This window comes from Heterodontus francisci, chromosome X (genome assembly GCF_036365525.1).
Source record: "Heterodontus francisci isolate sHetFra1 chromosome X, sHetFra1.hap1, whole genome shotgun sequence".
Classification (NCBI taxonomy): Eukaryota; Metazoa; Chordata; class Chondrichthyes; order Heterodontiformes; family Heterodontidae; genus Heterodontus; species Heterodontus francisci.
Genome location: NC_090421.1, coordinates 10,403,185 through 10,426,634, shown reverse-complemented (window position 1 = coordinate 10,426,634; position 23,450 = coordinate 10,403,185). Strand labels below are relative to the sequence as shown.

Here is a 23,450-nt window from a genome sequence, read left to right as displayed (position 1 = left end):
CAATCTCTGACTTGAATATACTCAATGAGCATCCACAGCTCTCTGTGGTAGAGAATTCAAAAGATTCGCAACCCTCTGAGTGAAGAAATTTCTCCTCATCTCAATACAAAATGGCCGCTCCTTAACCAGAGACTGTGACCGCCTGTCCACTCCCCCCTCCCCAACCAGTTCAAGATTCCCCAGCCAAGGGAAACAACCTCTCAGCCTTTACCTTGTTAAACCCTTGAAGATTTTGACATGTTTCAATGAGATCTCAATGTCTCAGTGCTTCCTATTTCCACAGTGTGATTTTTTTTTTTTCCATTGCCCTTACCAACCACCTTTACAGCCCCTCTGAGTGGGATTGCCCACACTTGGGCACAAATTGACCACTTTGAGCCGATAGCACTGGGAACTCGGTTGAGACAGCCCAAACCTATTTCACACATATGAAGGGATATTTGTACAGATATACACTGGTTTTGGCAGATTTAAACCACTTGTCTCTGAGGTAGAAGGCCACAGTGCTAACCCTACCCCCCCCTCCCAAATCTCCACACCCCCCCCCCCCCCTGCCAATTCCTTTTTACCCTCTTTTTACTCTAGCTGTTTTTGTTTCACTTTCTCTCAACATTTAATACATTAAAAAAGACTTGATTTTCTTCAGCACCTTTCACAGCCTCAGGGTGCCTCAAAGCACTTTACAGCCATTGAGGTACTTTTCGAAGTGTAGTCACTGTTGTAGCGTAGGAAACACAGCAGCCAATTTGCGCACGGCAAGCTCCCACAAACAGCAATGTGGTAACGACCAGATAATCTGTGTTAATGATGTTGGTTGAGGGATAAATATTGGCCAAGGCACTGGGGAGAACTCCCTGCTCTTTTTTGAATACTGCTATGGGGTCTTTTATATCCAGGCCTTGGTTTAACATCTCGTCCGAAAGACGGCATCTCCGACAGTGCAGTAACGTGCTGGTATTTATTGCCCATCCCTAGTTGGGCTGAGAGGGTGGTGGGTCTTCTCTTATTCTTTGTAGTGATTTTATACAACTTGCTAAATCACGTCAGTGGACAGCGAACAATATTTGTCTGGGTCTGAAGTCATGTATGGGATTGCAGCTTTCCATCCCGAAAGGACACTAGTGAACCTTTTCATGACAATCCGACAGCTTCACGGTCACTTTTACTGACAGCCAGCTTTTTATTTCCAGATTTTTTTGTTTTTTAAACTGAATTCACATTCTCAAACTGCCATGGTGGGATTTGAACTCACATACTCTGGGTTATTAGTCTAGTAACATAACCACTATGTTACCATAACCTCCTAGTAACTAATTTTGAGGACAGCTATGTTTTGATACTGGAATTGTAAGCAATGATGCTGTGTGTGGATGCATGTAGAATGACGAAGCCTAAAAAGAGGCCATTCAGCCCATCGTGCCTGAGCTATCCAATTAGTCCTACTTCTGCTGTTCTTTCCTCATAGCCCCGCAAATTTTCTCTTATCAAGTATATATCCAATTCCCTTTCAGGCAGTGCATTCCAGATCATCATAACTCACAATGTAAAAAAAAAATTCTCATCCTCAACTTTTTACAATTTATATAAATGACTTAGATGAAGGGACTGAAGGTATGGTTGCTAAATTTGCTGATGACACAAAGATAGGTAGGAAAGTAACTTGTGAAGAAGACATAAGGGGGCTACAAAGGGATATAGTTAGGTTAAGTGAGTGGGCAAAAATCTGGCAAATGGAGTATAATGTGGGAAAGTGGGAAATTGTCCACTTTGGCAGGAAGAATAAAAAAGAAGCATATTATCTAAATGGTGAGAGATTGCAGAGCTCTGAGATGCAGAGGGATCTGGGTCTCCTAGTGCATGAATTGCAAAAGGTTAGTCTGCAGGTACGGCACGTAATTTGGAAAGCTAATAGAATGTTATCGTTTATCGCGAGGGGAATTGAATACAAATGTAGGGAGGTTATGCTTCAGCTATACAGGGCATTGGTGAGATCACATCTGGAGTACTCGTTGAACTGGTCTCCTTATTTAAGGAAGGATGTAAATGCGTTGGAGGCAGTACAGAGAAGGTTTACTAGACTAATACCTGGAATGGGTGGGCTGTCTTATGAGGAAAGATTGGACAGGCTAGGCTTGTATCTGCTGGAATTTAGAAGAGTAAGAGGTGACTTGATTGAAACATATAAGATCCTGAGGGGTCTTGACAGGGTGGATGTGGAAAGGATGTTTCCCCTTGTGGGGGAATCTAGAACTAGGGGGGGTCACTGTTTAAAAATAAGAGGTCACCCATTTAAGACAGATGAGGAGAAATTTTTTCTGAAGGTCGTGAGTCTTTGGACTTTTCTTCCTCAAAAGGCAGTGGAAGCAGAGTCTTTGCATATTTTTAAGCAGAAGTAGATAGATTCTTGATAAGCAAGGGGGTGGAAGGTTATCGGGGGTAGGTGGAAATGTGGAGTAATCAGTTCAGCCATGAACTTATTGAATGGCGGAGCAGGCTCGAAGGGCCGAGTGGCCTACTCCTGCTCCTAATTCGTATGTTCGTATCTTAAATCTGTGTCCTCTGGTTACTGACCCTCCTTCCAGTGGAACAGTTTCTTACTCTTATCAAAACCCCTCATAATTTTGAACACCTTTGTTAAATGTCTTTTTTTTTCAAAAGTGGCTGGTGGAAAAATGGGACAGTCATCTTTACTGTAGGTAAATGCCTACAACCCGAGTATTTCTATGACGAGAATAGGATCTGAAAAAAAAAGATCATTTCCTCTGTCCGCTCAGCATGTGCTTTCCTGTTAACAGAAAAGGTGAAGCTTAAAGCTCCTGGAAAGTGAGCACAATTCAAACCACATCAAATGTTTAAAGGCTTCTGAAAGATGCCTTTCGAGACAGATGCGGTGGCTGTTTGTTATCATTGGAGGAAAATCTAACTCTCCAGCCCGCAGTGGATACGAATGCACAATTTCTCAGCTTGTTGCCTTTTAACTGGTTCTGTTCATTATCCGTCATTTAATATGGTTTCCCAGTTTAGTGATAGAAACAGGGCACTCAGTTCATTGCAGTACTGCCTTGTTACCCTGGCACACTGGTTCAAGGCTCAACCCTAAACATACTTTCTCCTGCCCTCTAGTGAAATCAACACCTCCTTCCTTAACCAGCAAAAAGAGATTATCTCGTCATTCATTCATTGTTTTTGGCATCTTGCTGTGGGCAAAATGGCAATCATGTTTTGCTTCTTAAGAACTGTGACTTCAAAGTAATTCATTGGTTGCAAGCAGCCTTGAGATAAGAAAGATCCCACAAACAGTAATGTGATAATGACCAGCTAATCTGTTTTTGTGTTGTTGATTTGGGAGATAAATATTGGCCAGGACACCGGGGAGAACTCCCCTACTCTTCTTCAAAATAGTGCCATGGGATCTTTTACATTAGCCTGAGAGGGCAGACAGAACATTGGTTTAACGTCTCATCTGAAAGATGGCACCTCCGACAGTGCAGCACTCCCTCAGCACTGTAATGGATATCCTGAGAATATGGGAAGGTATCATATGAATCTAATTTATTTCTACTTTCTCACTGTTTTCCTTTCACTTTTTCAATGTATGGATCTTCAAACTCAAGCTTGTTGCCATTTAGCCTCTAACTCGCGACTGATCACTTTTTCTCTCCAAATCCTTTCCACTTTGGTAGTGTCCTGCACTATGGGCATTGCCTCTTTGAACATCCTAGGCAATCCTTGAATAAAGACTGCTGGAGTGAATCTCTCTGCTGACTATATGGGCCCATTGTGGTAAGAGTTTAATACAACAGAGTGGCGCAGTGGTTAGCACCGCAGCCTCACAGCTCCAACGACCCGGGTTCAGTTCTGGGTACTGTCTGTGCGGAGTTTGCACGTTCTCCCTGTGGCCGCGTGGATTTCCACCGGGTGCTCCGGTTTCCTCCCACAGCCAAAGACTTGTCGGTTGATAGGTAAATTGGCCATTGTAAATTGCCCCTAGTGTAGGTAGGTGGTAGGAGAATGGTGGGGGTGTAGTAGGGAATATGGGATAAATGTAGGATTAGTATAAATGGGTGGTCATTGGTCGGCACAGACTCGGTGGGCTGAAGGGCCTGTTTCAGTGCTGCATCTCTAAATAAATTTAAAAAATTTCAACCAACTTCCCAGTGGACCTGAGAGAGGCTGCTGGAGGGAATCAAACGTCACACTGGTGTAAGGCTGGAGTTGAGTTGGGGGAAGAAGAGGAGAATTATTTTGCTTTGCCTAAACTGGCAGTACTTCATTCTATCACTGGGTACCAAAAGTGGGGAGAAAGAAAATTGTTCCCTTCCTTAGCAATTTGTATTCAAGAACACATGAAGAAGTGAGCATTAAAACAAATAATTGCAGTTTGAAAAAGTTCAAATTGTTCTCCTCTTTCTCTCCTTGTTCCCCCACCAATCACCTCTGTTCCAGTTTAAGATTGCAATTGAGACGAGAGCAGATGAGTGAAAATTCCAAATAACCACAAACCTGATTAGTTCCGTTTCAGCGTTGCCACTAAAATTTCCATGAAGGTGTCCATATGAAATGTTCACATCCATTTGAACTATGAAAACCACCCAGCAATGCAGCAATAGACTTTGCCCTTCCAAACATGGAAATCGGCTGTTTGGCCTACCCAATCTGCCTTGGGTGTTGAGCTGCATAACACTGGGGTGAAGTAATGTTGGCTACATGCCTTGCACTGATGGTGGTAGTGGGAGGGGCAATGTTTTTGTTTTGGAAAAAGAGGAGTTGAATGTATATAACACCTTTCACAATTTCAGGACATCCCAAAATGCTCTACAACCCATTAAGTACTTTTTAAAAAAAAAAAAAACAAGTGTAGCCATCATGGTAATGTAGGTCCCAGACAATCTCATTTTTTTGGTGGTGGTTAAATTATGGCCAGGACACTAGGAAGGACTCTGTTACTCTTAACGTCTCCCCTAATGTCTCATCCAAAAGGGAGAGTGCAGCACTGGAGTGTCAGCCTAGATTATGTGCTCAAGTCTCTGGAGTGGGATTTGAACCCACAAACTCTCCTGACTCAGAGGTGAGAGTGCTACCTATCCACTGAACCACAGCTGACACTTAAAGGTGATGAATTAAGAATATCACATGCAAAACATATCACTTAACTAAATTGGTAATAAGCAGCCTTAATACATCTGTTTAAGAATTCTGGAATGTCACTGAGTTCCTCATGAGTGTTTTAAAGAAAAGAAAATTCAAACATTAGCTTCAGGACCTCCCTCGAAAACATTGTCCCGTCCTGTGGCCACGGTCACCATTAGAAAGGAGCTGGATAAATATCTTGTGAAAAGAATTGAATGTTATAGGGAAAAGAGGAGGCATGTATAAACATACTATACATATCCAGTACTCTTTAGAACAAGATGATTTGTGCATTGTCGGGGCCTTGGACAAGTCCAGTGTTGTCAATAACTCATGGTTCTCAGAGTGTCCAATGCAGTGTTCAAGCAGGAGTCTTAAGGTGGCACCGAAGTGGAACCAAAGAGGCTTTCTTTGATGACTCAAAGTTACAAAGTATTATGAAGTATTTACAGCACAGGGACTGGTTAGCCCAACTGGGCCTTGCAGATCTGCGGAGTTTATGTTCCACACAAGCCTCCTCCCAGTCCTCTTTACCTCCCTCTATCAACATATCCTTCTATTCCTTTCTCCCTCACGTGTTTATCGAGCTTCTCTTTAAGTGCATCTATGCTATTCACCTCAACCACTCCCTGTGGTAGCAAGTTCCTCATTTTCTGGGTAAAGAGGTTTCTCTTGTTTAGGCGTTAGGTTGTAGCTCCCTTTTGAGAACTGTTGTGATTGAAGCAGGGACCATGTCTACTTTTAAGAGTAGGTTAGATAGGAGGTTGAAGGCAAAGAGATCTGAGAACAGGGTTGGATGTCTGCTTGTGTGGAGGATAAACTCCAAGGCGGACTAGATGGGCCACGTGGCCTGTTTCCCTGCTGCAATTTCCATGCAATTTGGCTTAACTCTCACCAACAAGGCCCACACATGAAGAATGGTAACTGGAGCCAATGCAACCATATCCCATCAAGGAGTCTACACGATGGGGAGAGGAAAAAAGACATTGGTGACTACGTTACGTTATGGATACAGTCCTGTTCTCATCATACCTGGCGCAGGTAGAAAGGAAGATTAAACACCAACATCAGTGTCTAATTCCGAAGAAGGGTCACTGACCCGAAACGTTAACTCTGCTTCTCTTTCCACAGATGCTGCCAGACCTGCTGAGTGAATCCAGCATTTCTTCTTTTTGTTTCAGTGTCTAATTGTGTTTCTTCAGCCAGAAAGTGAGCAGAGTTTCTGAACCGTTATGTTGTGGTTTGGGGGAGGTGGGCAAGGGGATGGGGGATGGTTGTCTGTTAGAATTGGGGCCAATTGGCACTTGGAGCAGTCTGAGCCCCGACTGCATGACAGATAAAGCATTAAGGCCCTCCTTGTGCATTAAGAAATTGCACTGCTCTTTAGTATTTTTCCCCTGAATTAGCGATAGGTTTCCAGCCAGGTGCAGATTTTTTTTACAAAATGTTCTGTTGAAATTAATTTTGTTCTATAAGATAAGCACTTAACATTTTGTTGAAATTCTTTTTATCAGTTTTGGATCATTTTTATGCAGAAAAATGAGCCCTGATTTTGAAATCGCCAGCCTAGACACAGCAGTTTCCAACAAGGCCATCATTTCCTTGTGATTTATTTTGTTTCCAATTTTACAATGTTCCTGTCTTCCTATTTTTTTTTTCCTTTCCAATTCCAGTAGATTGATCTGTGTGTTAAGGTTCACTCTAAGCTCATTTTCTCTTGGCAAATCCGAAGACTATCCCTTCTCCCTGGCAGGATCCCAGCCTCTGATCCTCCAAACTTGGCCCAAAACTGGTCAGTGGATACATAAGGGCAGGGGATTTGTATCATGGTGTGAGGTTTGATGTCTCCATTGCTAATGCTGGATATCAGTGAAAACCTTAACACCTCTGTCACATGACAGGAAGTGGAGGAAAACAAAATGTTGGCTCGCATTTTTAAATAAAAAAATACAACTTCAGTTTTACAAATTTCTGGAAAGTTGAAACAAACGTTGTACCGTAGAGTCCCAAACTGCGCAAATGGCAATCTTTGTCCAATGGGCTAATGAGGAACATAGGACCAGGACGAGGCCTTTCAGCCCCTCGAGTCTGCCCCGGCATTCAATGAGATCATGGCTGATCTGTGACCGAGCTCCATATATCTGCCTTTGCCCCAATATCCCTTAATACATTTGGCTAACACAAATCCATCAATCTCAGATTTAACACTTATAATTGATCTAGCATCAATTGTCATTTGTAGAAGAGAGTTCCAAGCTTCTACTATGTTTTCTGTGCAGAAGTGTTTCCTAATTTCACTCCTGAAAGATTTGGCTCTAATTTTTAGACTGTACCCCCTTGTCCTAGACTCCCCAACCAGTGGAAATAGTTTCTCTCTCTCTCTCTCTCTCTCTACCCTATGTGTTCCCTTCAATATCTTGAAAACTTGGACCAAATCACCCCCCCTGTTCCTTCTAAATTCCAGGGAATACAGCCCTAGTTGGTGTAATCGCTCCTTGTAATTTAACCCTTGAAGTCCAGGTATCATTCTGGCAAATCTACACTGCACTCCCTCCAAGGCCAATATATCCTTCCTCAGGAGTGATGCCAGAACCGTTTGCAGTACTCCAGGTATAGTTTAACCAGGGCGTTGCATAGCTGAAGCATAACCTCTACCCCCTTGTATTCTAGTTGTCCAGATATAAGGGCTGGCATTCTATTAGCTTTTTTGATTATGTTCTGTACCTGTTCATGACATTTTAAAGATCTGTGTACCTGGATGCCCAAGTCTCTTTGGACTGTCACTTTCTAACTTACCACCTTTAGAAAATACCCTGTTTTATCCTTTTGAGGTACAAAGTGGATGACTTTGCATTTGCCTACATTGAAATCTATTTGCCACAGTTTTGCCCATTGACCTACCTATCAATATCTTTGTAATTTTACGCTTCCAGCTACGCTGCTTATAATGCTGCCTGTCTTTGTGTCATCAGCAAATTTGGATAAGTAGCTTTCTATCCCATCATCTCACTCATTAATAAATATGATGAATAGTCGAGGTCCCAACTTAAATCCTTGTGGGACACCATTAGTCACATCCTGTCAATTCGAGTACTTGCCCATTATCCTAATTCTCCGTCTCCTTCCGCGCAGCCTATTTCCTAACCAGATCAATAATTTGCCTTCAATTCCATGGGCTTCAAAGTCCTGTTGGTCCATGACCTTGGACTGTTTGTTATGCTCAGCCTCACTATTTGCTGCTCCCTGCACCCAGTCTTCAGGATGGAAAGGGAGAACAACACTGCTGTACTCCTGAATAATACAGTTGATGGGTTTTGATGAAGTGGACCCTGTGACCTAGCTGGTTATCGGAAGAGCACAGTGGGATACGTTTTGGAGAACTCTGGCAAAGAGCTGGCACAGGCATGATGGACCAAATGGCCTCTTCCTGTGCTGCAAAGGTTCTACAATGGCAAACAAAAGAATACTGTTCCTTTTTACTCATGGATAGATGAACTATGATGGACCGAATGGCCTTCCCCATCCTTCATGGTCTTATGAGATGTGATTTAGTTAGTACATGCCTCACCTGTTGTGATAGGTCTGAGTACCCGCTGGTACTTTATGAAAGGATTTGACAAGTTTCTGAGGGAAGAGGACATTAGGGGGCATAAAAGGTTGGGTTGAGGGCCCTTCCATTTTACTAGATGAAGATGCTAAATATACTTAACTCAATTGTTAAACTCAACTAACTCAAATCCACACACTTAAGATTGTGAAAAGGGCCATTCACAATAGGTAATATCAAAATAGTTGGCCAAATGATGAGGGATCGGCTAATACTATGGTGTCCTTTCACTGGATTCATGTGGGGCCACTCTGGGTTTGTTGAGCATGATACTGATGCAATTAGTCACCTCCAAGTTGGTAGTTTTGGTTCATGCCACTAGTGAATCGAGACTGAATTTCTTTTTGTTCTCTCCTTGCCAAACCCAGCGCCGGGCAGGGTACTGCGAATGTTGCCAAGTCCAACCCTTCCAAGCGACACCGCGACCGGCTCAACATGGAGTTCGACAACCTGCTGAGACTCCTCCCGACCACCGAGGACATTGCTGGGCGGTTAGACAAACTATCTGTCCTGCGTCTCAGTGTCAGCTGCCTCCGCCTTAAAAGGTTCTTTGAAGGTAAGAGCTGTGGACTTGTGATCTCTGAATGCATTGCAGGCAATGACAGGACTTGCCTTCCAATCTCCTTTTACCCACCAAATTCCTTTTAAATTGAGCACCTCCCACCCCAACTCTTTTTGTGAAGACTTGGGGAATGGTGAGAAATAGACCCCACGCACACTTCAACGGGGTTTTAAAATGACAGCATGGGATAAATGTGTGCAAATGCACAAAGCATTTTAAATGGGTTAACACCCCTGCTAAGAAAGAAAGAAAGGATGTGCATTTATATAGAGCCTTTTGTAACCTCAGGATGTCCCAAAGTGCTTTATAGCCAAAGTACTTAAGTGTCGTCACTGTTGCAATGTAGGAAGTAGTGGAGAGAGGAGTTTGACCAAGTGCTTTGAGAATTTGTACACAATTTTCTCACAATGCAGTTTTGAGGCCCTGGTAAAGTGTGTATTGTGCTTGTTGATCACTGTCCTCTTTTTACTAGCTTCATGTTTTTCAGAGGTTGCCGAGGCGCCTCATCTAGCTGGCGTTGCCAACACCGGTTGGACCCTTTCCTGGAGGTTTCCTCATGTGACTGTCTTCCTCTAATCGTCTTGCCTGGTCAAACAGCCTCACACAAACCTCAGTCTACAAAGAAAATGAATAAGGCAATTTTTTTAAAATATTGAAGTAATTTTTCTCCTGCGTTTGCTCGTAGGAGAGTCCAGGAGATTAATCTTTTGCCCTGGAGCCTCCAGGAATTACTTTGTGGAGTTGGCAACCCTACTTCCAGCCAGCGTACATCGCAAAATGGCTGCTTGCAATTTGCTGTTCATTGAAATCAATATTTTTCCATCTGCTTATTGAGCGTACTTTTAATTTTTAATTTTCCATCGGAACATGGGACTTGTTCTGCCATTCAATTAGATTTTTTAAAAATTTGTTCATGGGATGTGAGAGTCACTGGCTAGGCCAGCATTTATTGCCCATCCCTAATTGCCCTTGAGAAGGTGGTGGTGAGCTGCCTTCTTGAACCGCTGCAGTCCATGTGGGGTAGGTACACCCACAGTGCTGTTAGGAAGGGAGTTCCAGGATTTTGACACAGTGACAGTGAAGGAACGGCGATATGGTTCCAAGTCAGGATGGTGTGTGACTTGGAGGGGAACTTGCAGGTGGTGGTGTTCCCATGCATCTGCTGCCCTTGTCCTTCTAGGTGGTAGAGGTCACGGGTTTGAAAGGTGCTGTCAAAATATCCTGTGCATAATAACACACTGCGCCCACGGCACGCTGGTGGTGGAGCCAGTGGATGGGCTGCTGATCAAGTGAATTGCTGATTTCTGAAGCCATAAACACCATCCAAAGTTTTCAAGGGTCGGGTGGACACTGCCAGTACCTGTAAGGATGTTTCAGGGAGACCCATCCTCGAAAGGCAGAACTGCCTTAAAAAGCCTGAATGGGGGAAAATTTCTGGCCAAACCCACGAATTGCCCAGACATGCTTCTTAGCTTGGAACAGAAGGGACTAGCAATGACCCTGCCAGAAAATATCAGGATCTTAGAAAAGGGGCAGAATTCCCACGGAAATGGATTCTGTCCCATTTCCCTGAATTGGGAGATCTTCCGGGGTTCTACCTTGGGCTTGACTGGAATTTCTTGGGCCCTCCATCTTGTGTTCTGGTTCCCAGGCATGTGGGAACCTATCCTCCTGGTCAGCCTGGACAGTGAGTGGCAGTCGGCTATTTGACTGTGGAAGCCTTCGCAATGGAGCTTGGTCCTGTCCTCCACCCCCCCCCAAACTCATAGCTAATAGGGATGTGAGTGCTGGCACCTGGCTCCTTTTGTTTCTTTTTTTCCCCCCTCCCTCAAGGCATTTTAACAGTTTTGTGCACTACAGGAATATTCTGGCCTTGAAAGTGTTAATCTGGCAGCGATTACCCGTCGCTGTATGTACTGGTAAGTGCGTGGTGTGTAAATAGGAAGGAGTCGTCACGAGATGCTGATTTGCGTCAGGCTTCTCATTTCTCAGACTGAGATTTCTTTGTGTGCCGGAGAGATTAGTAACAGAGATAAGCAAGTTTCATGATCTGTGAATAATCGCATCTCTTCTGTACGTAAAGGCTAATGTTCAGTCACCTTTCAGGACGAGTACTGAATTTTCTTACATCTGCCCATGGTATAAAATAGGAGAATTTGGTGACACATTGGCAATCCATGTCCGTCTCTGTTCACCACCTGGCTCTCTGTTTGTATTTCCTGTCCGACCACATGTCCGTGTCTGTATTCCCCACCCGGCTCTGTGTATCTGTGTCTCTGTCCGTAGTCGCCTGCCCAGCTTTCTGCATGTGTGTCCGCTTCTATGTGCCTGTGTCCATGTGTGTGTTCCTGTGTTTCCAATCCAAAAAAAATTTCACTACTTGATGCAGTTTGATTTTCCTGGGGTACCTCACTGTTGGTGTTTTTGTTATCTGTTCACTATAAATATTTGACATCTGCTTCACTGACTCCCCATTTTCAGCTGGTATCGTTTAGTCAGGCCTTTCGTGCCAAAGTCTAGTCTGGATGGGAGCCAGCGATTGTTAATGGCAGATTGAGGAATGTAGGGGCCAATTTGTTTGCGCTGATAGAGTTCATCAGTGATATCTTGTGACAGATTATCTACAGCATTCTGTTGTGAGCCTTTCCCTATTTGTTTCAGCCGGTTTTGTTTTGCCTCTAAGTTGCCCAACAACTACCCACGCACACCTCCACTAGGAATCACCGGATAATGATCATGATCGAGAATTTGACCTGATTTGATATGCATTTTGTTCCCACCTCCAGCTTGGAGTCACTGAGACTGACAGTTAAGTTTGCTTCCCTGCCCCAGTGCTGTCTTGGCTAATTTAGCTCGATCAAACCTGGGGCCTACCTGGTGTGGCTCCCCGTCTCACTGGGATGTGCAGTTATCCACTGAGTGACCAGGGGACATTTTCCTTTTCTCCTTTAAGATTTGGCCAACAAACTATGGAGCCTGTCAGCATTGCCATGCAATCCTTACGTCTTGACCTCTGACCCTCCCAGTTCCAGTATTTTGAGTCTGAGTGAGAAGATAATTGTTGATTGACAAGGGAGTCAAAGGGTATCGGGGGGGAGACCGGAAAATAGAGTGGAGGCCACAATCAGATCAGCTATGATCTTATTAAATGGCGGAGCAGGCTGGAGGGGCTGAATGGCCTACTGCTGCTCCTAATTCCTACGTTTGGATAATTAGCTTCAAACTAACAAGGAATCATGTATGTGGGGAAGAATTTATTTAACTCTCCCTCCTTTCTCCTACCATCTACCCCACCCCCTGCTTAGAATCACAGAATGATTACAGCACAGAAGGAGGCCATTCGGCCCATTGACTGTGTCTGTGCTGGCTCTCTGCAAGAGCAATTTAGCTAGTCCCACTTCCCACCACCCTCCCCCCGCCCCCCCAACCTTCTCCCTGTAGCCCTGCAGATTTTCACTCTTCAGTTAATTATCCAATTCCCTTTTGAAGGCCTCGATTTACATCCGCCTCCACCACACTCCCAGACAGTGCATTCCAGATCCTAACCACTCGCTGCGTAAAATAAAATGTTTCCTCATGTCGCCTCTGATTCTTTTTTGGCAATCGCTTTGAATCAGCGTTCTCTGGTTTTCAGCCCTTCTGCCAATGGGAACAGTTTCTTCCTGTCTACTCTGTTCAGACCCCTTGTGATTTTGAACATCTCTTATCAAATCTCCTCTCAGCCTTTTCTCTAAGGAGAACAGCCACAGCTTTGCCAATCTATCCATGTAACTGAAATCTCTCATCCCTGGGACCATGCTTATGAATCTTTTCTGCATCCTCTCCTGTGCCTTCACATCCTTCTCTTTCCCCCTTTCCTGAAGGCAGTGCTTTCTTCGGGGGTGTTGTAATGGTGCCAGGCACCCACTGGTACTGCACCCAAGCAACCAATTGTTGTATGAGGAGGCCCTATTGGGCTATTCAACTGCCGGCAGCAGCAAAGCCAATTCTGTCCTCACCTGACATACACACACTTCCTGCAGGTGTCACTGGATAAAGATTGGGACTGGGCCATGTAGTCCTGCTGTGTTACACTTGCTGTGTGTTACTTTCTGATGGGACATGTCTGAAGTTGTGTGCACAGCTTTTTCTGGTTTTATAGTTTTGAGACCAGGAACACGCAGCTGTGTAAAAGTTACAAAAGCTTCTGTTGGTTTTTGTTTTTCTTCACCCACCCCCCCCCCCGCCCCCCCCCTGCCCCCACTCAGGTGAACATTCTTATCAGACTCTGAATTCTGTGCCAAGGTCTATGTTTGTCTTAACCAATGGGCATGAACCAGATTAAGTTCTGAACTGCCTTGTAATTGGAGTCTGGCCCACAAGCGCAGAGTTCCACCATTACATTGCAGGGAGAAGCTGAAGTGACAAAGGAAGATTGCGTTATTACAGTTCCGGCTTTAGATGTTTCGGAATGTGGGTGTAAGAACTGATTTATTCTTTGGAGATTATCCCACCTCCCACTGAAAATTTAGACTTTTTAAAAATCTGTTGTAATTCTCCCTTTTTTAAACTACAACTAATTTCTCTAGGAAGGAATTTCCTGGGGATGCATGCAGTGGTGTTCCTAAGGGTCGCTATTGAGACCCGTGCTCTTTTTGATGTATATTAATGATCTGGATTTGGCTATAGGAGACATGATATCAAATTTAAAAAAATTCCACATAAAAGTGGTGTCATGCTGTTGTATGATGTGTGCAAGCCCACTGTATCACCCTAAATCACTTGGCCTTGTAACACTCCCAAACATTTGGCATGCTTCCATTAATGTCAGTTAAATCATGACAACACTTGAATAAATGCCTTTAGGTTCATTATTATGTGTGGTTTACACTAATTCTCTGCCAGATAGTTAGCACCATAGGTGACATAGTATTTACAGCACAGAAACAGGCCAGGTGGCCCAAAATGACCATGCCGGTGTTTATGTGCCACACGAGCCGCCTTCCATCCTTCTTCATTTCACCCCATCAATATATCCTTCTGTTTCTTTCTCCCACATGTGCTTATCTAGCTTGTTGATGCATCACAGATGGGATGATAAGAAACCACACAACCAATGACATCTCCACCCTCAAGCTGAAACTGAAGAATGTTGACACCAAGCAATATTCTCACCATCAACTGAAAGTACACACGCCAATGGGTCCCTGTGGCAGTCAATTCACTTGCATTACCCAAGGCAATGAACTAGAAACCAACTAGCCTTTTCCAGTGGAACAGCTCAAAGAGTTTGGATGCCATCTAAAGCCAACTTGAGCTTCTTTACTGGTGTGCCACTTGTTGGAATGTGGGCATCACTGGCAAGGCCAGCATTTGTTGCCCATCCCTAATTGCCCTTGACAACTGAGTGGCTTGCTAGGCTATTTCAGAGTCACATGTTGGCCAGACCAGGTAAGGATGGCAGATTTCCTTCCCTGAAGGACATTTGTGAACCAAATGGGTTTTTACGCCCATCGATGATAGTTTCATGGCACCGTTATTGGGACCAGCTTTCAATTTCAGATTTTATTAACTAATTGAATTTAAATTCCACCAGCTGCCATGGTGGCATTTGAATCTGTGTCCCCAGGTCATTAGCCTGGGCCTCTGGATTGCTAGTTCAGTGATATTACCACTATGTACCCAACTCCTCATATCGATACTGATACAATATTGAACCATTTAATAGTTTCAGTGGAGTACACGAAGGAACTTTAATACACAGATCACTAAAAGGAATGATGCAGGGTAACAAGGCTATTTTTTTTTTAAAAAGCACACAAAGTACTGGGTTCATTTCTAGAAGGAAAGAGTTAAAAAGTTAAAATGTTGTTTATTTTATTTTGAGATACAGCACGGAAACAGGCCCTTCGGCCCACCGAGTCTGTGCCGACCAAGAACCACCCACTTATACTAATCCTACATTAATCCCATATTCCTACCACATCCCCACCTTCCCTCAATTCTCCTACCACCTACCTACGCTAGGGACAATTTACAACAGCCAATTTACCTATCAACCTGCAAGTCTTTGGCTGTGGGAGGAAACCGGAGCACCCGGCGGAAATCTGTGCGGTCACAGGGAGAACTTGCAAACTCCGCACAAGCAGTACCCAGAACTGAACCCGGGTCGCTGGAGCTGTGAGGCTGCGGTGCTAACCACTGTGCCACTCTGTATAGATCCTTGGTTAGACACACTTGAAGTATTGTCAACAGTTCTGGTCTCCTTACTATAAAAATGATACTAATACGCTGTGGAAAGTGCAAAAAAGCTTTGCAAGGATGATACCAGAACTGAGGGGTTGAACAGGCTGGGACTCTTTCCTTGAGAAAATTGAAGACTGAGGGTTGACCTGATAGAGGCCATTATGAAGATGTTTGACAGGGTAGATGTAGAGATGATGTTTCCCCTTGTGGGCAAGACTGGAACAAGGGGTCATAAATGTAAAATAGTCACCAATAAATCCCACAGGGAATTCAGGAAAAACTTCTTTACCCAGAGAGTGGTTAGAATGGGGAACTTGCTACACAAGTAGTTGAGGTAAATAACAACCATGCATTTAAAGGGGAGCTAGATAAACACATGAGGGAGAAAGGAGCAGAGGGTCTGCTGGGACAAAAACAATGTGCTGGAAATGCTCAGCAAGTCAGGCAGCAGTGGCTGGAGAGAGAAACCGAGTTGACATTTCAGGTTAATGATGTTCTGACGAAAGATCGTCGACCCAAAACGTTAAGTTTGTTTCTCGCTCCGCAGATGTTGCCTGACCTGCTGAGCATTTCTCGCATTTTGTGTTTTTATTTCCGATTTCCAGCATCTGCAATGTTTTGCTTTTGGGATGTGGTGATGGTTCGGCGAAGAGGGGTGGGGAGAGGCTCGTGTGGATCAGAAACCTAGTCATGGACCAGTTGGGCCGAATGGCCTGCTTTTGTGCAATAAGTACTTTGTAACACTAGCAAATTGAGGAGCCTTCCCGAACTAGCACAATTGGCGGAATCTCGAAATTTCGACCTGTGGGCGGAGCCTGATTTGGGTAAATTAGCCAGTGTTATTTCAGAAAAAAATGAGCGCAAGGGGTTGTGGACGTAACTTGCGTTTAAAACTTCCCGATCCTCCTTTTGCGCTGGGTTGACCCATTCCAATCAGATTGCACTGATAATACTGGCGGAAACCAGCAGAAACTCGACCCCCTGGTATAATTGAGTTCAGTCACTTCTCTCTCCTTGATTGCTTTTTGTATGCAATTAACATGACTGAGCATATCAGCTTGCTTTTACAGCACCAACTGAGATCCATCACCCAGTGCCAAATGATTTGTTCCTCTATTCAACAGAAGGCTGCTTTCCTAACAAACAATAAAATTAATCAGCCTGTGACATGGTGCTCGTGGGGTATAGATGTTAACACCTGTCCAAATTACCCAATAACATGATTCCTGAGGAGTGAGGTCCCAAGAAGCCCACATGCCTTTAAGAAATTCCATCAAAGCATTTCTGTGCATCACTGACTTATTTCAGTGACCTGTGACCTTACTGTGTTATTTTTCTCTTTGTTTCCTTCTCTAAGCAAGTTTTCTTTTAACGTTGGTAGCATTTGAACAAAAAATTCTTCAGCAAAGTCCAATTACACACAAGGGAAGAACAAAGTCTGAGTAGTGTAACTATTAGAGAGTTGCAAGTTTTTCCTAGTACTCAGAATGTATGTGCCCGCAATGAGTATGGACAAACCCCTACTATGGTAAGCAGCTTGCCCTGTGTGGGCCTTCATCAAAGGAAGAGTTTCTGGACTTCCTCAGACAAAACTTCAGTAGGCCTACCAAGGTGCAAAGACATAAATTGCTCGGAGCTAATGCCAGCTGCCTTGGCAGATATCACACCACAACATCCTGGAAACTGTCATAAGCATAGCATACGTCAGCCTGAATACCAGTTACCATTGCAAAAACCACACCAAAGATTAGAGCAAGTATTTGCATCAGACATTTGTCAGACATTCTCCATCTTTTGAGATTCCACTTCAAAGAGAAAGTCTAACCACGCCCCTTGACATTCAATGGTACTACCATCATTGAATCTCCCACCATCAACATCCTGGGGGTCACCATTGACCAGAAACTGAATTGGACTAGCCATATAAATACTGTGGCTACAACAACAGTTCAGAGGCTGGGAATTCTGTGGTGAGTAACTCACCTCTTGACTCCCCAAACCCTGTCCACCATTGACAAGGTACAAGATCTTTTGTACCCACCTGAACAGGTGCAAGGGATCTCAGTTTAACATCTCATCCTCAGACGGTGCAGCACTCCTTCAGCACTGCACGAATGTTATATGTTAAGTTTTGGAGTGTGATGCTAACCCTGCAACCTTCTGACGAATACTTGAAAGCAAAGATACTTTAACTGGTAGCCTTATTGTTACGACCCGATGAGAAAGGTGTCCCTCTCAGCCTTCACCTGGTCTTACTGTAACAGGGTTTAATTTTAGACACACCATGGTTTTAGCTCCCTCTTGGTGAATCCTTGTTCAACGCTTTCCAATTATAAGGCAAAGAAACCAGCACAAACAGGTTTTCTTAGGTTTAAAGAAGAAAAGTTGAAATTTATTTAACTTAAACTCTAATTCAGTTGACGTCTATAGATACATGACACGCCCACGCTCGCATGCATACGCGATACACCCATGCAAATAGAGACAGAAAAGAGCAGAAGAAAAATAAAGTGGAAAAGTTTGAGGCAATATCTGCAGTTGCTAGAGTTCTTCGAGCTCACTGTAACGTCCTTGATTGTAGGTAGATCTTGCTTTTCGTTGGGACCTAGTATTTTTCTTAAACCTTGTTCGCTGTAGGAGACTTTTCTCTCTTGGGGTTCATGTGTCTTCAGTGGATTCAGAGGCTTGTGAGAAAGAGATGGGAGCAGACAAGAGAGATCTTCTTAGTCCAGGAGCAAACAGTCTTTGAGTTCAAACTTTCTTTGGCTCGTTCAAAAAACCCTGGAACAGCAAGTTAATTATGTGACCAGCTGGTCCAACCAGTCCTGGCCCCTGTGGATTGCATCACCCCAACAGGCCCTGGAATGTGCTTCCCCACCCCCTCACTGTCTGGTGATCAACATCCATTGTGGTTTGAATGGGTCAGGGAATGGTCCTTTGTCCTTCCAAGTACTGTCTGTTAGTATGCAAATGTTTTTTTCCGGCCACGGCTGATCTGTTCAACAGGTCATCTCCTTGCTCCAGCAACAGTTCAAAATCAATGTTCATATGCCTCATTCTTGGCAGGTGGGGGCCTGTATGACACTTATAATGAAGTATGTGTAACAGGGACAGTATTCTAACTTAAGAGCATGTAGTGAGGGAAGGGCATGCAACTGGAGTAGATTGATATGTCAGAGAGTTGTACTGAAGGCGAGCTGCCTTCTCTCAGAATATACTGTTTAATACTTTATTTCTGCCATCCGTTGCATCTTTATGCCACTTTTGTTGGTCTTGGTCTCTAGTGCCACTTCTTCATTGCCAGGCAAAGCAGGGCAGGCAGGTGAGCAGCTCTGAGGAATCTATGGAACATGCTCCATAGCTGGCTGGCTAGGCATGTGAGAGCAGCCCCGGTTAGTTCACCGTCTTTTTCTTCCCTTCCTCTGCCCCCAATCTCCAGACATCCCGTGGAGATGCCCGTGCTTGGCTCTTTTCCCCTGATAACCTGGCTACGGTTGAGGTGGAGTCACAATGGAGGGTTTGCATAAACCTGCATCATGCTATGCCTTGGCACAGCATGCAGGCACTGCTGGCTCTCTTGCTGTTTTGTTGCCTGTTTCAATATTTAGTGATTCTGATCTTTTACACAATCATTCCTTCATACCACAAAACCACACCTGTAAAATACCTCCTCCTGCATGAGAAAGAGCTTTGAAAAGCACTGATTGAGCCCTGAGTCGTGCAGTGGGTTAGTGCACTGCCATTTCCCCTGTGGGCATGGGTTCAAACCAGTCCCAGGTTGATGGGGATATCTGGCGAACGTCGGGACACAATCTACAATGAATTGGACAATCTACGTCTAGTTCCCAGTGAACTCTGGCCTACACAGGCACTGAAATATTAAACTCACTGCGATGTGGGTAAGGAAAAAGTCACTGACGCAGGAGGACTGAGATTGGTCTTAAATTATAAAGGCCGTTTTCATTTCGTATGGTCTGTTCTATTCAATCTTCAAATGCTCAATGCTGACGCTGGGTACTTGAAATGGAAAGTGTTCTATAACCTAGGACTCTCATTCTTCACCTTATGCAGCAAACACGTTCACCAAGTTTTGCTGGTTCTAATCATATGTTCACCATGATGGCATATAAGCGGCGCAAAAGATTGCAGAATTTTGGACACAAATTGCGTTCAGCCCAAACAGAAGTTTCTGCAATCTTTTTCAGTAGCTTTGGAAGCAGGCCCTGCCCACAAAACTGGCCATGCCCCAGGGTGAGTGAATCACCATGGCGATTTGCTGCTGATTGTGCTTGTTTTGGGCCTTCAAAGAGGCTGCAAAACCCAAACTGGATCTTTGGATGCAAGGACACAAATAGGTACATTTTGAAAGGTATTTGAATTTTTTTATTAATTTACCAAGGAACTGACTACCCCAAACCAACTAGAAAATAATTCTATTTTTGTGTATCTTTTACAAGTCATTTTCAGTTATTTAAAATCGGGTTACTCACCGGGTGGTGGATTGACACTGGTTGCTTATTTTTTTGACTTGTTTTTTGTGATCAACTCATTTTCAACTGTATGAATCAAACTTTACCAAGTTACCACTCTTAAATATATCAAGGAATATTTTTAAAGCAAAATTTTCTTCCAATAAAATTGAATTCCTGCCTGATTCCCCTGGTTCACGGCCAATTTTGCATTTGGTGATATGCAAAGGAGTTGGAGTGGAAACCCGAGGGGTGGGGAGGTGGAGTACCTTTGGGCACAATTTGAGCCAGAGTCATCAATTGTGCCCAAAGCAGAAACTCTAACCCAAGTTGTAAAGTCCCTTGAGTATAGAAAATTGAGGGGTTACCTAAACAGGACGTTTAGAACGATTAAGAGATTTGATTAGGTAGATCGAGAGAAATAGATATTTCCTTTGGTGGGAGAAATCAAGAACAAGGGGGGGGACATAATCTTAAAAATTGGAGCTAGGCTGTTTAGGAGGGAAATTGGGAAGCACTTCTTCACACAAAAGGTAGTGGAAATCTGGAATTCTCTCCCCGAAAAGGCTACGGATTCTGTATGAAAATTTTTAAGACTGAGATAAATTGATTTTTATTGGGTAAGGGTGCTGAGTAATATGGAGCAAAAGTGGGTAAATGAAGTTGAGGTCCAGATTAGCCATGGTCTAATTGAATTATGGGGCAGGCTTGAGGGGCTGAATCCTCCTGTTCTTTGGTCCTATATTTCCATGTAGGGATGAGTGAGAAGAACAGTTTCCAAATGGAGACTGAGCCACTTTTAAGTCTATTTGAAAGGAAGTGAAAGTCCTACCCTTATTTTAATTTTTTTTCTTATTGAAATGACAATGGCCAGAATTTTACACCCCCCTGCAGAACTGAGGGGATGGGGGGGGCACGTGTAATATTGTGTGGGAGACAGGGCAGGGGGGAGTTCCCACTGCCGCTGCAATTTTACACGTGGTGGGAGAGATGACAAACGGCCCGCCTGCCCCAGGCCAATTGAGGTCCTTAAAGTGGCCTATTAATTGCCACTGGTATAATACCAGTGGTGGGTGGGCACTTTGTCAGCTCTGGAGGCCGCCCAGCAATACAGGTGACCTCCTTGTGGGCCCGAGGTGGGGGGAGGGTGGTGGCCCACCTGAACTGGCACCCTGTACTCCATGGAAGGTCCCACTACCATCCCACCACCCCCCCCCCCCCAGCTGCTCCTCCCACCTCTGCTAGGGCACCTTTCTCCGCCCTCCTAGTTGACCCCCACCCCCTCTCACTGGGGTCCAGCCGATTGTCCCTGGCGAGGCCCAAAACTCCCCTTACCTTGATCGGCGCCGATGTTCTTGATCCTCCTGAAGCTGGCTGCAGTCCCAGCAGTGGCCACCGCTCCTTGTGGCGCTGCTGGGACTGAGGATCTGCCGGCCCCCTGATTGGCTGGCAGCTCCTGCAGGCGGGACTTTCAGCCTCAGAGGGGCAGAAATCTCGGCCGAGGCCAATTAAGGGCCTGGGCCACGTAAAGCCTTTGCATGGCTTCCAGGCCAGATGGAGGCGGGCTTGCCCCGACCTTTAAGCCGGTGGGTGGGGCCTCTGCCCCGACATAAAATCTTGGCCAATAAGATGACAGTCTGTGTCCTATTGTTGTAACATAGGCACGTCCAAAGGGACAATTTGTAACCATGTGCAGTCTTTTTGTTCTCTCTCCATCATGCGAGAGCAGACTGGGCCTCCAGGCTTCAGTAAAATCAAACACAGGGAGTTAGGAGACCCTCTTGGATTGCACGACCGAGATATTACAAGGATGTTCCAGTATCTTGTCATGGTTGCCATACCTGTTTCTACTCTTAACTGTCGCATTGATCTCCATTACTCCAAAAGCAAAATACTGCAGATGCTGGAAATCTGAAATAGAAACAGAAAGTGCTGGAAATGCTCAGCAGGTCAGGCAGCACCTGTGGAGACAGAAACTGAGCTAACATTTCAGGACGATGGCCCTTCATCAGAATAACAAAAAGTTAGAGATGTAATAAGTTTTTTGCAAGTACAGAGGCAGGGAAAGTCAGGGAGGGAGGGGGTGAAGAATGAACGGAAAGGTGTGTGATATATGGTGGAGGGCAGGAGAGATTAAATGATAAAAGAGTAATTTATGTCTCGTTCATAAGATGTGAGCATTGCTGGCAAGGCCAGCATTTATTGCCCTTGAGAAGGTGGTGGTCCTTGGGGTGTAGGTACACCCACAGTGCTGTTAGGGAGTTCCAGGTTTTGGCCCAGTGACAGTGATAACAGAATAGCGAGGGCAGTGTTCATCTGGCACCTGGGTGAGTGACAGGGCCAACAGTCTATCTCCTTTAACCAATGAGAGTTAAGGATAAACTAAGAAACAACAGAGAAGAATTAGGGTAATTTAGAGACAAATCAGCTACAGAAAGAAATAAAGAGAGGAAAAGAAAGATTATAAGAACAGTAATATAGTTCCAAGTAAGGATGGAGTGTGACTTGGAGGGGAATTTGCATGGGTGAGATTCTAAACGAGTACTTTGCATCGGTATTCACCGAGGAGAGGGACATGACGGATGTTGAGGTTAGGGACAGATGTTTGATTACTCTAGGTCAAGTCGGCATAAGGAGGGAGGAAGTGTTGGGTATTCTAAAAGGCATTAAGGTGGACAAGTCCCCAGGTCCGGATGGGATCTATCCCAGGTTACTGAGGGAAGCGAGAGAGGAAATAGCTGGGGCCTTAACAGATATCTTTGCAGCATCCTTAAACACGGGTGAGGTCCCGGAGGACTGGAGAATTGCTAATGTTGTCCCCTTGTTTAAGAAGGGTAGCAGGGATAATCCAGGTAATTATAGACCGGTGAGCCTGACGTCAGTGGTAGGGAAGCTGCTGGAGAAGATACTGAGGGATAGGATCTATTCCCATTTGGAAGAAAACGGGCTTATCAGTGATAGGCAACATGGTTTTGTGCAGGGAAGGTCATGTCTTACCAACTTAATAGAATTCTTTGAGGAAGTGACAAAGTTGATTGATGAGGGGAAGGGCTGTAGATGTCATATACATGGACTTCAGTAAGGCGTTTGATAAGGTTCCCCATGGTAGGTTGATGGAGAAAGTGAAGTCGCATGGGGTCCAGGGTGTACTAGCTAGATGGATAAAGAACTGGCTGGGCAACAGGAGACGGAGAGTAGCAGTGGAAGGGAGTTTCTCAAAATGGAGACGTGTGACCAGTAGTGTTCCACAGGGATCTGTGCTGGGACCACTGTTGTTTGTGATGTACATAAATGATTTGGAGGAAAGTATAGGTGGTCTGATTAGCAAGTTTGCAGACAACACTAAGATTGGTGGAGTAGCAGATAGTGAAGGGGACTGTCAGAGAATACAGCAGAATATAGATAGATTGGAGAGTTGGGCAGAGAAATGGCAGATGGAGTTCAATCCGGGCAAATG

The 23,450-nt window shown here is 44.5% G+C and overlaps 1 protein-coding gene across 1 annotated transcript in view; it reads left to right on the top strand.

The window, feature by feature from the left end:
• Nucleotides 1–23,450, top strand: part of LOC137358652 (aryl hydrocarbon receptor-like) — an 89,279-nt gene that overhangs the window by 16,825 nt on the left and 49,004 nt on the right. Inside the window, exon 2 of the mRNA XM_068024796.1 lies at nucleotides 9,106–9,293. Within this exon, the coding sequence (XP_067880897.1) occupies nucleotides 9,106–9,293 (188 nt within the window). The remainder of the gene's footprint in view (nucleotides 1–9,105; nucleotides 9,294–23,450) is intronic.